At 38.1% G+C, this 15,508-nt stretch overlaps 1 protein-coding gene across 1 annotated transcript; it reads right to left on the minus strand.

Moving 5' to 3' along the window:
• Positions 1-3,590: 3,590 nt before the first annotated feature.
• On the minus strand, positions 3,591-14,912 carry ADAMTS1 (ADAM metallopeptidase with thrombospondin type 1 motif 1). Its single transcript, XM_043997438.1, has 9 exons — positions 13,803-14,912; positions 11,265-11,611; positions 10,809-10,941; positions 9,806-9,973; positions 8,459-8,745; positions 7,995-8,181; positions 7,735-7,910; positions 6,298-6,473; positions 3,591-5,781 (listed from the first exon to the last, which is right to left on the minus strand). The coding sequence occupies exons 1-9, from the start codon at positions 14,458-14,460 to the stop codon at positions 5,082-5,084; spliced, it is 2,832 nt and encodes a 943-aa protein (XP_043853373.1). The 5' UTR covers positions 14,461-14,912; the 3' UTR covers positions 3,591-5,081.
• Positions 14,913-15,508: the final 596 nt, after the last annotated feature.

The raw sequence follows: 15,508 nt of genomic DNA on the forward strand, positions 1-15,508 counted from the left end.
AAATGTTTGTGAGAGGTGTAGAAGAATGACCATGAAAAAGTCAATGGATATGGCAAGAGGTCATTCATAACTTTGAAGAAAGCAATTTCAGTTGAATGATGAGGTCATAAGAAAGGTAACAAAACATTGTGAAGTGAGTGGGAGGTGAGGAAGAGGAGGTAATGCATATAGACAGCTTTTTCTAGTATGACTAAGGGGGGAAAGCTACAGGATGATAGCCAGAGCCAAGTGAAGGTTTTTTGAAGGTGGGTAAGAACTGGACATGATTGTAGACAGTAAGAAAGAAGCCAACAGACAAGGAGAGATGCGTGATTCAAGAAAGAGCAGGAATAATAAGTGAGGCAATTTGCCAAAGGAGATGGGAAAGTATAGGATGATGGTTATAAGTAGAAAAGTTGGTCTTGCAGAGGAAAAAGATGACTACATCAGAAACTGGAGTAAAGAGAAGACTAGTTATTTTTAAAGGGTTTTGAAATGTTGAATAGCTGAGAATAGGGAACAGCTTCCATTTTCTCAGTAAAGTATGAAGAAAGGTCTTCACTTGAGAAGAGTGGTAAAGAGGTGGTATGGGAAATGTGAGAAAGGAATAGAAAGTTTAAAATAGTTGCTATGGCAACTATAGTTCTGATTCCTGTGGCTCTGTGCTTCTAAAACACACTTATGTAAAAAAAAGTAAACATAAATGTAAAGTGAAAGATATCAAAAAAGTTAATTGAGGTAGTCCAGTGATTTTCAAATTCTCTCTCCTGAAAACCATGACCAAAACAAAAGCTTAGACACCATCCTTGAAGAGATTGTGAAGGAAAATTGCCCTGATATTCTAGAAGCAGAAGCTAAAATAGAAATCGAAAGAATACACTGATCACCTCCTGAAAGAGATCCCAAAAGGAAAACCTCCAGGAAAAGTTAATTGAGTAGTGTACCTATTATCCCTGAATGATCTGATTTATTGAACTGAGGAACCTTCTCCACCTCCAAGAGGACAGTATGTGAACTTGGTTCTTTTTTTTTTTTTTAAATTTATAGTTGTATTTCAACATAATTGGTTTTCTTTGTGATTCTACTTATATCGTGCATTTAAAAACATCATGAGAAGTGGTCCATAGATTTCACCAGACTGCCAAAGGGGTCCATGATTTTAAAAGGTTAAGAACCTCTGACCCATATACTTTTCTGTGTCATATAAGTTCTATGGAATTGCCTGAAGTATATAAAGGTTAATTGATAATGCTTAGGGTCACACAGCTAGAGTCATGTTATATTTGAACTTAAATATTTCTGATTCCAAATCCAGAACTCTAGCCACTACACTCTCCTGCCTCTGTACTATAAATGCTGGCAGTAAACTTGAAAGTAAGATTGGCTTCAGGTAAACTGCAATACTGCCATAAATGGGAAATTTCTGGATGGTACTCTCAATAGTAACCAAGTACCCAAGAAGAGTCAAGTCAGAAATAAAAGTTCTATAACTGAGAGCTTTTTAACATTTTCCCATGGCATTCTATTAATTTGTCAGAAATTCTGCAATATACTTGCAATTGAGGTTTAAGTATGAGGGAAGTTTTCTCTCTTCTCTGAACATCTATATCAATATTTCACCACAGATTTCACATTTATCATAAAATACCTTTCATCATTAGTTATTTTTTTCATGTGAGTATCTTACCCTTTCACTCCTAATTCAATTGAAAACTCCTGGAAGGCCAGGGATTGTTTTAAATTCCTTTGAATCCTTCTACGTGCATAACATAATGCCTTGTTAAGTAGTAGGTACATTTGGGTAGGGAGGAGCTGTGATGTGTACTTTAAACCTGTGATTTCATCAGTGTAGTACTACTACAGGTGAAGAAAACTCCTTTTACCAATTCAGACTGGCAATTTCTCTGCAACTTATACTCTTATAGTTGTCCAGGTACTGAGATATTAAGTAACTTGCCCAGGATCACACAGCTATTTGTATCACAGATCAGACTTGAACCTAGGCCACCTTGACTCTAAGATAACTGACTTGTAAGCATCTATAATCAATAAATATAGAAATATGTTTGTTAAGTTAAAGTGCATGAGTATCTTATATGACAGAATAAACTACAATGCCCATGACCATTGTGCAGGTTGGCACAGCTCTAAGACTAAAGGAAATGCAAAAGATTAATAAAAGATGTCTAAGAAGCTGAAGATGTACTTGACCAGGTTGGTATGAATCATCTGCCCTCTTGATTCCTTCTCTCCTACCCCTCCCATGATTTTTAGGATATTTAGAATCAAGATACAGGGGTTAGAAGGAACCTAAAATTAAGAGTTATTACCTGGAGAGTGGGAATGAGAAAATCAGTTATTCACTGCAAAAATTATTCTGATTAAATATAAAGATGAATTAGAATTTAATGTTATTCTCAAATAAGTGTGTTATATGGAAATATTTTAAAAGACTATTACTGGGGACAGCTAGGTGGCGCAGTGGATAGAGTACCAGCCCTGGATTCAGGAGGACCTGAGTTCAAATCTGGCCTCAGACACTTAACACTAACTAGCTGTGTGACCCTGGGCAAGTCACTTAACCCCAATTGCCTCACCCCCCCCCCCCCAAAAAAAAGGCTATTACTTCTACATATTAAGAAAGAAAAAAATCTGGAGTTGGACCTGTCAGTGGCTAACCACATAATCAGATATATCTTCTCTGCTGAATAAATAATATCACAAATAATAATCTAGGCCAGCTTCTTCTGTTTACTGATGAGGAAAGTGATGCCAAGAGAAGTTGGGGTACTTGTCCAAGGTCACACAGGTAAGTACCTGAGCTAGAATTTGAATTCTGTTCCTCTGATTTCAACCCCAGTATTCTTTCCCCTATGCCACTGCCTCAAAACTCTCTTTAAAAGATGTTTGAGGAGCAGCTAGATGGTGCAGTGGATAGAGCACCAGCCCTGGAGTCAGGAGTACCTGAGTTCAAATCCGGCCTCAGACACTTAACACTCACTAGCTGTGTGACCCTGAGCAAGTCACTTAACCCCAATTGCCTCACTTTAAAAAAAAAAAAAGATGTTTGAGTTCTTTCAAAGGTACACTAAATCAGTAATTTATTAAAGAGTAGCTAGGTGGGGCAGTGGATAGAGTGCTGGACCTAGAGTCAGGAAGACCTGAGTTCAAATTTAACCTTAGACACTTATTAGCTGTGTGATCCTGGGAAAGTCACTTAACCCTGTTTGCCTCAGTTTCCTCATCTGTAAAATGAGCTGGAGAAGGACATGACCAGTATCTGGGCCAAGAAAACCCCAAATGAGTCAGGAAGAGTTGGACAGGACTGAAAAACAACTGAACAACAATAAGCCAAAAAAGGACTGAAAAGTTGGTACAATTTTACCATGTATGTTAAGATGTATGTTGTTCTCAAATAATAACTGATATAATAAATTGATGACAGTTAAATGGCTAGCTGGATGATATGTGGGGTTTATTTTTCTACTTGATTGCTTAAATGATGTTTTATCTTACAAATGATTTTATATATGTAGAGTAGTTATGAGGTATTTGAAATACACAATTCAAAAAACAAAGAACTTGGCACAATTAAAAATGTCTCAGTCGAGAATTTACAGGGTATTTTATTAGATGCAGCACTAAAATACAGGAAATATTGTGTGTAAGTGAAAGAGAGCACTGTTTATAACCCAATACAACTATTTTAACTGAAGCCACAGGTTATATTCTTTCATAGTCAATAAAAAAGGGTCAATCCAATATTTAGCTACACAGGAATCTAATTTCTTAAAAAAATTAAGAAAGCAATTATTAGTCTTTAAGTATAGTATTTATCTCCAAGTTTCTCAGAATCATTTTATATTTCAACAAAATAAACGAGTTCTCAAATTCTTATTTTTTATCTTTAGTAATATATACTATATAAATACTCTTGTTATATGACCTTTAAAAAAAGTGATAACTTAGATCAAATTAAGTAAGAAGTATAAAAATAAATATGTTCATTATATGCATTTATAACAAACTGTGGTCCTTCCTAGAAGGAACAGAATTATTAAATACTTATAAAGTACATACAACTTATAGAAACATGTTTTACAATGTACATATGGAAAAACCATATTCTCTTTCATATAACTGTTTGCATACTGCTATGGATGGCCCTGCTATCCTTCAGCTGTGTCCTCAGCATGATACAAGTGAGATTTATATTCTAAAATTCACTTGACCGGTTTCTAAAATTTTCATATTCATGCTCTGGCATTAACTCTTCTTATTCTATTGTACTCCATTGCTAAAGAGGTAACTTTTAATCCACATCATCACTGCAAGACTACATAAGGGTTTGAGAGAATATGTTCAATTCTCTGATCACCAAAGAATGGCAACCCAGTCAATACTTTCATCTTTAGCTAACACCTGAGCCAGTAGGGAAATTACCTCTATTCCAATGTCAAAGACCTATATGTTTTTACTGACTAGAGTCATGATTTCTAAGTTAAAATGAACTACAGAAATAAAAGGATAATACAAAGTTACAAGTAAATGCAGATGTTTTAGTTATTTCAGAATATGAGACAATTCCTTATGCTAGGCCATTCTGAATTTTACTCTTGATTTTCAAAAAGGGCATTACTCATAAAATTATGCTCTGATACCAGAGAAGCCACGAACAATGAGTGTTAACTGAAGCACTTAACAAGAAAAACAAAGCAACTATTTCCTCTGTCCTTTTTCTTGGCTGTATTTTGAGATGTCATTCTTCCTTATCCTAATCTTCCTCCAGATTCAAATAACTTTACTGAGAAAAGTGAGAAATATTTGTTTAAATTCACTTTGGCCAGTGATTCTGGAATTAACTTGTAACAGACTCTAAGGCATTACCAACTAGATATAAAAAGTTAGTGAGCCTTATTTACTATGCCATCAAATTTGGTTTTGGTAGTATATTAATACAATGCAACATCACAAAGACCTATTTGCACTGGCTCACCTTGAAGACATTCCTTAAGAATGACATGCATGATACATCAGATACTTCTGGCCCTCTTACCTTCAGTGCATTGACACTCCCACCTTTTCCTTAAACTGATCACTATTCAATTGCAATTTGTGATAGTACAAATTTCTATATAATTTCTTGGTTTCTTTAAAGGATCACAACTTTCTTGAGACAACATGCCACCATCATGGGACAGACATTTCAAGGTTCTTTTTTTGTAACCCTTTCCACATGTCTTAGAACATGGAGACCATTCACCTAGCTGCCACTGAGGACATGGAATATTGGCACAAGGTCGAGTATTTTCTGGCTTAAGTTCTTTAGCACACTCTGAAGCAAGCTGCCCATTGATGTCTTTGCATTCTACAGATCTTCTTTGCCAACCCAGTCCACATGACTTGGAACATTCACCCCATTCTTCAATAACCCATTCAGAGAAAATAGGTATAGCATTGAAAGATTCCTTCTTTTTCTTCACAAAATAAGTGTATTTGATTTTAGGTCGAAGGAAATTGCCCACAGTAAGAACCTGTATAGTTAAGGGTTCTTTAAGGGGACTAAAACTGCGAATTCTTTCCATAGCTGCAGAAGAGCCACTGTACCTCAAGAAACTACCTTTGTGATTGATATCTTGCTCCAATGTGGAGAGTGTAAAATCACCATTAAGGATATAGGTACCATCAGCAGCTTTGATAGCAAGGAAACTTCCATTATTTCTGGAACCCCTTGGATTCCGTTGCTTCACTTCAATATTAGTTGCTCCAGCTGGAATAGTGACAATATCATGATAGCCAGGTCTACGGGAAAGAAAAGTACAGCTCTTGAGTCCTTCTATGGCCATATTAGTCAGCCCATTAACTGGTACCCTTTATGATTAATTTTCTTCTTCTTCTTCTTTTTTTTTTTTTTGCAGGGCAATGGGGGTTAAGTGACTTGCCCAGGCTCACACAGCTAGTAAATGTCAAGTGTCTGAGGCCGGATTTGAACTCAGGTCCTCCTAAATCCAGGGCCAGTGCTTTATCCACTTCGCCACCTAGCCACCCCTATGATTAATTTTCATGGGGTTTAGAACAATCATTGAAAATGTAAAAAGGAAGTTTTTTTAAAAAACCCTCAAATTAACTCATGGTCCATTGGAAAGAATATTGACAGAGGACCTGGGCTCAAATTCTACCTTTGATACCTATTCCTTACTTAACTTTCTAGGTTTTCTTTCCTTATTTATAGAACAAAAAGTGCTTTCTAGCTCTCTATCTATGATAATAATAAGTCTACTCTTTGGAAAGGAACCAAATACATGCTCTCACACTTACTTTGCATGGGTAACTGAGCCAGAGACTTTCTTGCATGTAGATCCGTTCCCTCCACAGACACCACATTTGTCAAACTTCTTTTTGGAATCTATCAAACGATCACAACCAGCTTTTACACATTGTCCTTGCACACAAACGGAGGTAGAATCTGGGCTACAGGGAGTACCATCCACAACCTTGAACAAAATATGAGGGTAGCAATTTATTCAAAAAACAGCCTTCCATTGTTACCACATACACACAGGATAAAAATCATGCTATGTTAATGAGGAAGTTTTCCCTATTAGCATCTCTAATTTGCAAATGTTTTCACTGCCTGCAGTGCTAAAGAACTTTAATGAGGTAAGCAAATGACAGGGCTGTAATTTTTAACTGCATCAAATTAAATTTCTAGTTCAAAGGAAGAAGTTTAATTTCTTTCCTGACAACAACATTTCTGAACGAGGTCACAACATAAATAGAGAAGCTTTGATTCGTTCAAAATGTGTGCTAAAAACAAGATATTCAAATGTTTGTACTTTTATCCTACTCAATAAACTGAAGGGACTGCTTTTAGCCTTAATGAAAAATACTGAAGACTATCAACAAAAGTTTTAAGAACTAAGTAAACAGTGTTCAACTATTCACTAGAGGCTGTACAATATGTAATTAAATTGCAATAATTTGAGCCCTAGGTACTATTCTGTGATAATCTAAAGTAATTTTTTGTCCAATTTTTGTTTGTTTGTTTGGTTTGGTTTGGCAATGAGGGTTAAGTGACTTGACCAGGGTCACACAACTAGTAAGTTTCTAGTGTCTGAGGTCGGATTTGTACTCAGGTCCTCCTGAATCCAGGGCCTGTGCTTTATGCACTGTGCCACCCAGCTGCTTCGACTAATATATTTTTTGTTGGTTTTTTTGCGGGGCAATAGGGGTTAAGTGACTTGCCCAGGGTCACACAGCTAATAAGTGTTAAGTGTCTGAGGCTGGATTTGAACTCGGGTACTCCTGACTCCAGGGCCAGCGCTTTAACCACTGCGCCATCTAGCTGCCCCCCCCGACTAATATGTTTTTGATGTATATAACTCATTGAAATCAACTATAGGAATAAAAAATGCATAAATTGAACATCTGTCAAAGTTGAATAAAATATAAAAACGAAAAGCAGTCAACTGCAATTCCATTTTGCCTTACATCACTTACCATCTGGACAAATCACTGCACCTCTTTGGGCCTTAGTTTTCTCAAGTGTAAAATAAAGGTTTGACTAAATGGCTGTTATGGTCCTTTTGATGTCTAAATCTATGATTTTATGATCCAAGGAGGGTGGGAAGCACCAATTTCAAAGTAAATTTATATTGATCAGATAAATTAAAGAAAAAGTGTCATGAAAAGTATGTTGTATAAAAAAGCTAGAAGGGATTTTTTTTTAAATAAAAAAAAAGAGACTTAAACTACCTTGGGCTGCAGAACAAAGAAATAACCAATGCTTTTAGCTTGACAAATGAGTTTACATCTGTCCTTTGGTGACACTCCAGCATATTTAGGTATCCATTCTACAACAGGTCCATTTCCAAACGGAGCTTTGGAAAAGTCATTATGAGCTTCACACTGTTCTTCTCTGAAGGTTTTTCCTACAAACAGAATTAACAAATATCAGATCAGAATCTTCTAATACCTCTTTTCACTTCAATCATTTTAAGTCTGTGGCTACTCACCATCATTATCTGGACAGTCCTCAATATTACATGACCTATATCTCACTCGTTTGCCTTCACAATATTTTCCTCCATTCCTAGGCACTGGGTTGTCACATTCCCTAATCGTATACTGTATTCCTCCACCACAGGTCCTAGAACAGTCTCCCCAGGGTCCCCAGGGTCCCCAGCTTCCATGAATAGGAGCCTAAAGAGGAAAACAAAGGACTCTATTTAGTACATGTAATATTCAATTATGGGAAGAAAACTACCAAAGGAACATTTTGAGATAAATCTAGCAAAAACTGATAAGCTCCTTAGCAAGATTTTTAATATCAATTAACACTAATTAATTAATTAGATTGATTAGTTAATTTTAATACATATTCATAATGTAATATCAATTTAACCTCAGTTTCATCTTTTAAACAGTGCTTTGTAAATGATGGGATATGCTATTTCAATAGTTCAGTGGTAATACTCACAAAGAAATACTTATTGTCAGTCTTGTTCACACACTTGCCATTGATACACCATTTCCCTTCTCCACAATTGGTGCCATCTGCCCAAGGGAAGTGTTTGGTTTGGCACACAAGTATTCCATCAGAAGTGCCAGTACACCACAAAGTTGTACATGTGCTTGCCGTATCTGGACAGTGTTTGGAGTCATCGCCAAATGTAAATTGGCACTGCCGGTTGGCATCATACAAGGTCCCAGGGAGATCAGAGGGAAGCTGTATGGGCTTGGGGGGCTTGTCCATTAAACATTCCCCTATAAATCAAAAGAATTGACAAATCCTATTTAATAACAAACATTTACTAAAATTGCTGTAAGAAGTAGATTTTAAGCATTTTTTTAATTTAACAAAATAATGCATATAGTATAATTAGAGAATATAATGAACTTGTTCATCAGTAGACCTAGGTTAAGTCCTATCACTTAAAAGCAGTGTGATGTCACAAAAATTCCTTAACTTTGTTGAACCTCAATTTTCTTATTTATAAAATCAAATGAGATAATGCAAATAAAATGCTTTATAAGTCTTAAAACAATACATGAATTTCAGGTATTATGATCATTGTGATACATATAAAATGCTTTGAAAAATATAAAAACATTGTATAAATACCATTTTTTAGAATAGGATGTGGCCCTGTGATTTTAGCAACATGGGCAACTCCTGAGTGAGGAAACTTGAAAACCTCTACCAATGAATATCACCACCTTTTCTACAACCTATAATCAGATAGTTGCCTAGAGGTTAAGTGACTTGCCCCTGATCACATATCCAGTATGTTAATCTAGTTCTTGGTTTGAGTATAATGTTCAGGCAACTCTCTAAGACTCACTCACTAAAACATAGATGCGTTCTAACTTTTGTTCACAGAGATAATAACCACAATTTGAAAAACACAGGGGCAGCTAAGTGGTGCAGTGGATAGAGAACCGGCCCTGGATTTAGGAGGACCTGAGTTCAAATTTGGCCTCAGACACTTAACACTTACTAGCTGTGTGACTTTGGGCAAGTCACTTAACCCCAATTGCCTCACCAAAAAAAACCCAACAAAAAACAAAAAATGAAAACCACAGACCCATGACACTGATGTATTATTCTGCCAAAGCATATTTCATGAATTATATTATCTGCAACTACTTTTCAGTTTGAAATTATTCTGACAATTTGGGGGTCCACTCAGACACAATATTATAGCTAAAAATAGGATAAAGTATCAGAAAAATAAATCAAATTTTCAAAAAAACACCTAAAATAGACTCTTTAACCAGAAGCTTAAAAGAGTACATTAGAATATAGTACTGAATTAGGACTCACCATGACCATTATCCAAAAATGATGTAATCATGTAAGCACTACAGGGAGACCAAGGTTGGCTTCTATCCAAATTGGAAAGCATTGAAGTCATAATGTGGGAATCCCAGTTTATACCATTGATACTGGCACACTGCTTTGCATCATCATGAGGCATATTAAACACATGACCTAAGAAACAACCCCAGATTTACCATTTAGTGTTCATATTTTGCAATATCTACCAAACATAGACACATGTGTAATCCCAGCTTCATTAGTGTGTTCCACAGAGATTACAGAGGTCTGCTACTTTATGTTTAAGAGAGATTGGAATCTGGTAAAGCTGAAGTTTAGCTGTCATTCTTGGATGAGTTTCTGAAAAGATTAGGAGTTTAACTCATTCTGAGGAGTTTCCAACTCATAGTTGAAGAGAAACTGAATGAATTTCAGAGAGAAAGAGAATGAAGAGAGAGAGTAGAGAGTTAGAGACAGAGATAGATGATCAAACGTATGGGGAAAGAGGCTTCTCCATTTTATTTAATATTTAATATCTACTAAACTAAGGTTGGGGAGATGTTGCAATTTTAGTAATTTATGAGGAAATACATTCTCGTTAATCATCTTAGGGTCCAGTGTGAGGCTGAATAAGGAAAATGTAGTTAGCGGCAGGTAGAAAGAACCACCCACCCATCATAGGGTAGATGTGGGTTGTATCCTAAAGCTGTTACACATGATATTACTATTTGAAGTTCAACAGAATTCCTCAATTTTGTGACTTCAAAGGAAACTTTTAAGTGGCTGTATTTGATAATGCAAAATAATTTACATATATCAATGATTCAAATAGTCTTATTTAAGAATGAAATAAAAATGGGCTCTTTTGATACTTTGAAGGTACCTTCAATTATATACTACCGATTTAAATGGCAAGTTTTATTATATATCAGTATTCTCAAACTTGTGTATTTGTCTATCAGCTTTAATAAGTGAATTGGACCTAAACTTTACTCTAAATTTTACTTACCTAATTCATGGGCCATTGTGAAAGCAGCTTGTAAACCATCATCTTCTATGATGGAACAACTTCGGTTCGGATCACACACTGTTCCAACATCAGCCATCCCAAGGGTATCACATGTCTGGGCACCACAAAGGTTCTGGGAAGAAGAAAGCAATTTTATTATTAATTCTGAACAGAGAATTAATCTTGGAAGATCTTTAGTAGGTTGGCTTTACTTATGTATTCATTGATATTTAAATAGCAAATCTTTCCTTGGCAGCTGGGAGATAAAGTCTACACATGGCTAAGTTATTTAGAACCTTTCCCAATTATTTTAAAATAGAATTATGAGACAAAAAATTTTAAAGTAGAACATAGCAGGCAAGAGTTGAAAAATTTTTAAAAAGATATGTCTTTTTTAAAGTTTTATTTCAAGTTAACATAGTCCTTCACTTTCTTCTCCCTCCCCTGCCTCCTCACCTGTCTGGTAAAAAGAATTGCCGTGTCATAATGTTCTGCATCTCTGTCACTGGGTGGATTGTGCTGTTTTTGCCAGCTGCAGAAATTTCTCAGAGTAAGGGCAGCATTGGAGGTCACATCAGGCCCCTTCTGTTCTTCATAGATGATTAAAATCTTCACCACCACCAGGCTAATTGAATTTCTAATACTGGGATGTTTGTACAACTTGGATGCAACAGAGAACAGAGTCAGGAGGTAGTGCTTTAGACCATTGCCATGGTACTCTGCCATGGTCTGATCTGCTACAAGCATGGTTTCCACATAGCGAGGGCTAGACACAAACCTTTTTTTTCTTGTGTTTCCAGTTCCTGTATTAAAATAAGAAAGATAATCTGTCCATAACACTAGCCAAGAAGTCACCTTGTAAGAATATATCAATTGTAATCACTCAAATCAATTTTAAAAATATATACCTCAAATAACAAAAATTCTTCATACTCATATTTCATTGGAAGTCTTTTTAGTTTTAATCTTTGTTTTGAAAAAAAAAATGCCAAGTGCTACCCAGTGGAAATAGTACTTTTCTGTGTAAGGGCTCTACAAAACAGGGCAGTACTAACAAAATACTACCTAATAAGTCACTTTTGCTACTGCTGATTGTTCTCATGATAAACCCTTAGCCAATAGTATTCTTCTGAGTCACTCTTTCATAGGATAGAAATAAATTCTTGAATGAGATCATTGAATTTCATGTGTAAAGTAGAGTACTAGACTTTTCCTTTCCTTTTTTTTTTTTTTTTGAGTACTAGATTCTTTTAGGCTTTTTTCAAAGGTCAATACTGTAGGTGTGAATCTACAGACTGAAAAGCTCCTCTATAGCTGATGGAGTCTGTGTGACATTTGTGCCAAAGGCAGCATATAAAATCATTCTACTTTGTAGGCTGTTATTTATTTATTTTTTTTGCGCACACTAGGGAAACAAGTGTTTGACATGCAAAATTCCTAGTTAGAAAACCACCTTCGAATCATTTCCCTGACTTAGGAGCAATCTTAAATGTGGCTAGTTTTGGTGGGCGGTTTTGCCACAAAGCTTCTGAGGTCTCCATCAAGGAGATCTCCAGCCTTTCTCTTTTCATCTCTCTATTCCAGTATCTTTCCCTTTTTAAAAGAAAAAAACAGCAGTGAGGCAAAAATACAAGAAAATGTGGTAAGGCCACTGACAAAACTCAAGAACACAATCCTTTTTAATTAGAGCTCCCTCCAATAGTCCCTCCAAGCCTGAGACTCTCTTGGTGAAACAGGTTCTATCTAAGGGGATGAAAAACAGTGAATGAGGAAGCCATAATAAAATAAAATTATATTAGCAAGAATGAAAACCAGAGGATAATTGGGGGGAAAGAATTTTTTAAAATTCATAATAAAAAGGAATACATGGAGCAGATAAATCAAGAAAAAAGAAAGTACAATTGACAGAAAAGTTGACAATAAAGGAGTTTAGGTCAAACATTGGCAACAAAAAAGGTGGAAAAAAAGAAAGGGGGATAAAATAAGCTACAAAAGAGAAATGGCTGTTGTAGGGTTACTATAGTGAAAAGGAGTAGAAGGAAAGAAGGGAGAAGACAGAGTTTGAGCAAATGCACAAAAGGGAGACTTGCCTCAGGTAAGGAGGTGTAACACACTCTGTAATAAAAATACTAAAAGTAGAAGTTAGAAAACAAAAAACAAGGCTGCGGTAGCACAGTGGGCAACCATTCCTAGAAGAGTAAATGGGGGTGAGGAGTGGGGGAGGAGGTACACACCTCACTACCACCCAAACCAAATCTCCTTGCCCTTCCCCTTAGAAATCAGGAATGTGTGTGTATGCGTGCGTGTGTATAATATACGTATATGTATATGTATATGTGTGTGGAGAGAGAGGGGAGAGAGAGAGAGAGAGAGAGAGAGAGAGAGAGAGAGAGAGAGAGAGAGAGAGAGAGAGAGAGAGAGAGAGAGAGATTTTGATTGATTCTTATGAGGCAAAGGAAAACGACGAAAGTGAAGCGGAGACAAAACTAAACATGGCAAAAAGCAAAAAGACCCTGGGCAAAGAAAGAAGGGAAGGGAAAAATCGTGGGGATGGGGGTGGGGAGAGAAATCCCCGCCCTTCCTTCCTGCCACACTACTAAAGCAGGAAGGAGTTCAGGTTATGAAACTGTCTCTATCTCCTTCCCTCACTTTTCGTCCCGTGGGTCCCCCAGGCATCGGTGTCCTAGGATTATGTCATTTTTTTCTCCCTGTACCCATTTCTGGGTTTCCAGTGGGTATGAAGATGCTAATCTTCACTAAGCATTTATTAAATGGAACGGACTTCATTGGTCGCAGATCAGTGTCTGTGTGCACGAATATGTGCTGAGGCCTATGAAACATTCCTATTAAACTTGTTGCATATGCACATATATAGGCATGTGTGCGCGCAGTAGATGGGGCACCTTCCACACTGAGTGGAAGCAAAGCTATAGGGGAAATAAGGAACACAGGGAGAGGAAAGAAGAGTCCGGCTCTCCTGGGTCCTATACCAACCTGTTAGAGGTCCTAAGCGTTGCTTCCACTCCTCTATTTGCTGCCTCTGCTCCTCCACTGGTTCGGCCTCTCTTTGTTGGAAGTTCTGGTCAATTACTCCGCACTTGGCGCCGCTTTGGCTCTTCAGCCTCCGACTGAGGAGGTGAAGTTGCTGCTCTGGCTGCGCCTCGTTTGGGGAGGAAAAGGGGGAGAAGCGGATTTCGTTGGTGGCTGGCGGCTGTATGAAATATTCTTCTCCCTGCAGGTAAAACGCCCCACGGATGCCGGCACAGAGGCTGAGAGCCGCTGCTGAATAGGGGTCTCCGTTCACGGTGCCAGAGTAGAAACAAAGCGACAATTCGTTCGTGGGGATGAATGAGTGCTGCTCCTCCTCAGGTTTGCTCCCCAAGTACTGGAGCGTGAAACCCTGGGCAAGGAAGCTGCTGTCGGGGTGTAGCTCCAAGCTCAGGCGCTTCCCGAAGGCATCCAGGCGGTAGAGTTTTTTGCCTGGTTCTGGAGAATCCATCAGGACTGGGAGCACTAGTTCCTCGTCCTCTTCCACAGGGCGACAGCGTACGCCTGGCATAGTCAGGAAAACCATTGCCACTACTACCAGAGAAGCTTCCATCAAAATTGGCAGGGACCGCTCCTTTTCCAACGGCCACGCTACTGCCCCCATTCTCTGTCAGATCAAGTGAGAAAGCTATCTTTTCAATTAGGGAGCCTGAAAACCTTGACGTCTTTCTTTATTTTTTTAAACGATTACTTTGGCTAGTAATATTTGCGGTGATCTAAAGTTTACAGCAGAAGAAAAGTTTGCGTTAACTAGAAACTGAGGGTAAGGAGCTGGTACACTGCTTGGCGCTTTGCTTTCTCTGATGGCTGCTGAAACTGTTCTTTAAATGGTGATGGTGGAAGAAATGTCTACGTCTCTTTTTCGGTGGGATTCTCCAGGCAGAAGGGCGAGAGAGGGCAGGAACTGGTTAATCTCCCGTACTCCCTTAAAGCTTCTTCTCCTACTCAGCGTCTTGTCTGTAGCTGCCTCGTGCTTAGTTTTTTCTTTGGGATGATAAGAGAATGCTGAGGCAAGAAAAGCAAGTCCCTTGCTTTGGCCTTGCTTGGCTCAGTCTCCTTGAGGCTTTGCAGTGGGAGTGCAGAAACCTGGCAGCCCGGTCTCTATTTTATAATGTTTTGTCCCCAGAGCCCCCACCCCTGCTTACGGGAGCACCGCCTCCCCCCCTTTTTTTTAATGTGCCTGTGAGCTAAGTTCATACGTAACTTCGCTCCAGCAGCCCCAGCAGCCTCAGGCTGAACAGGCAGAGAGGACTGGGAGAATAACGGTGGGGGTAGGGGTGCGAGACTGAACCTGGCTCTGGGCCATTCCTTCGTTAGTCACCAACTGAAGGGGCGTTGTTGTGGATGATTTTTGTCTTAGTAGCTGCTTTGGTGGCAGAAAGTTCCTCTGCTATCAACACCCTTCCCCCTACTTCACAAAAGAACAGCCCTCCATCCGACAAACTCCAGCCTCCCGAAATTTTGTAGCTCAAAAAGAGGGATGGTGTAATCTGTAGGGGGAGGGGAAGTCTAGGAGTATTTATAACTATCTCTTCCTGGGATACTCCTTCTTTTGAGCCCATCTTGGCCTCTGGATGAATCAACCACCCCGACTCAAAAGTTTCCTATTGTCAGTTTCCTGCAAACCTCGTCCCCACCCCCATTCCTTGTTC

The sequence above is a fragment of the Dromiciops gliroides genome, chromosome 3 (assembly GCF_019393635.1).
Source record: "Dromiciops gliroides isolate mDroGli1 chromosome 3, mDroGli1.pri, whole genome shotgun sequence".
NCBI lineage: Eukaryota > Metazoa > Chordata > Mammalia > Microbiotheria > Microbiotheriidae > Dromiciops > Dromiciops gliroides.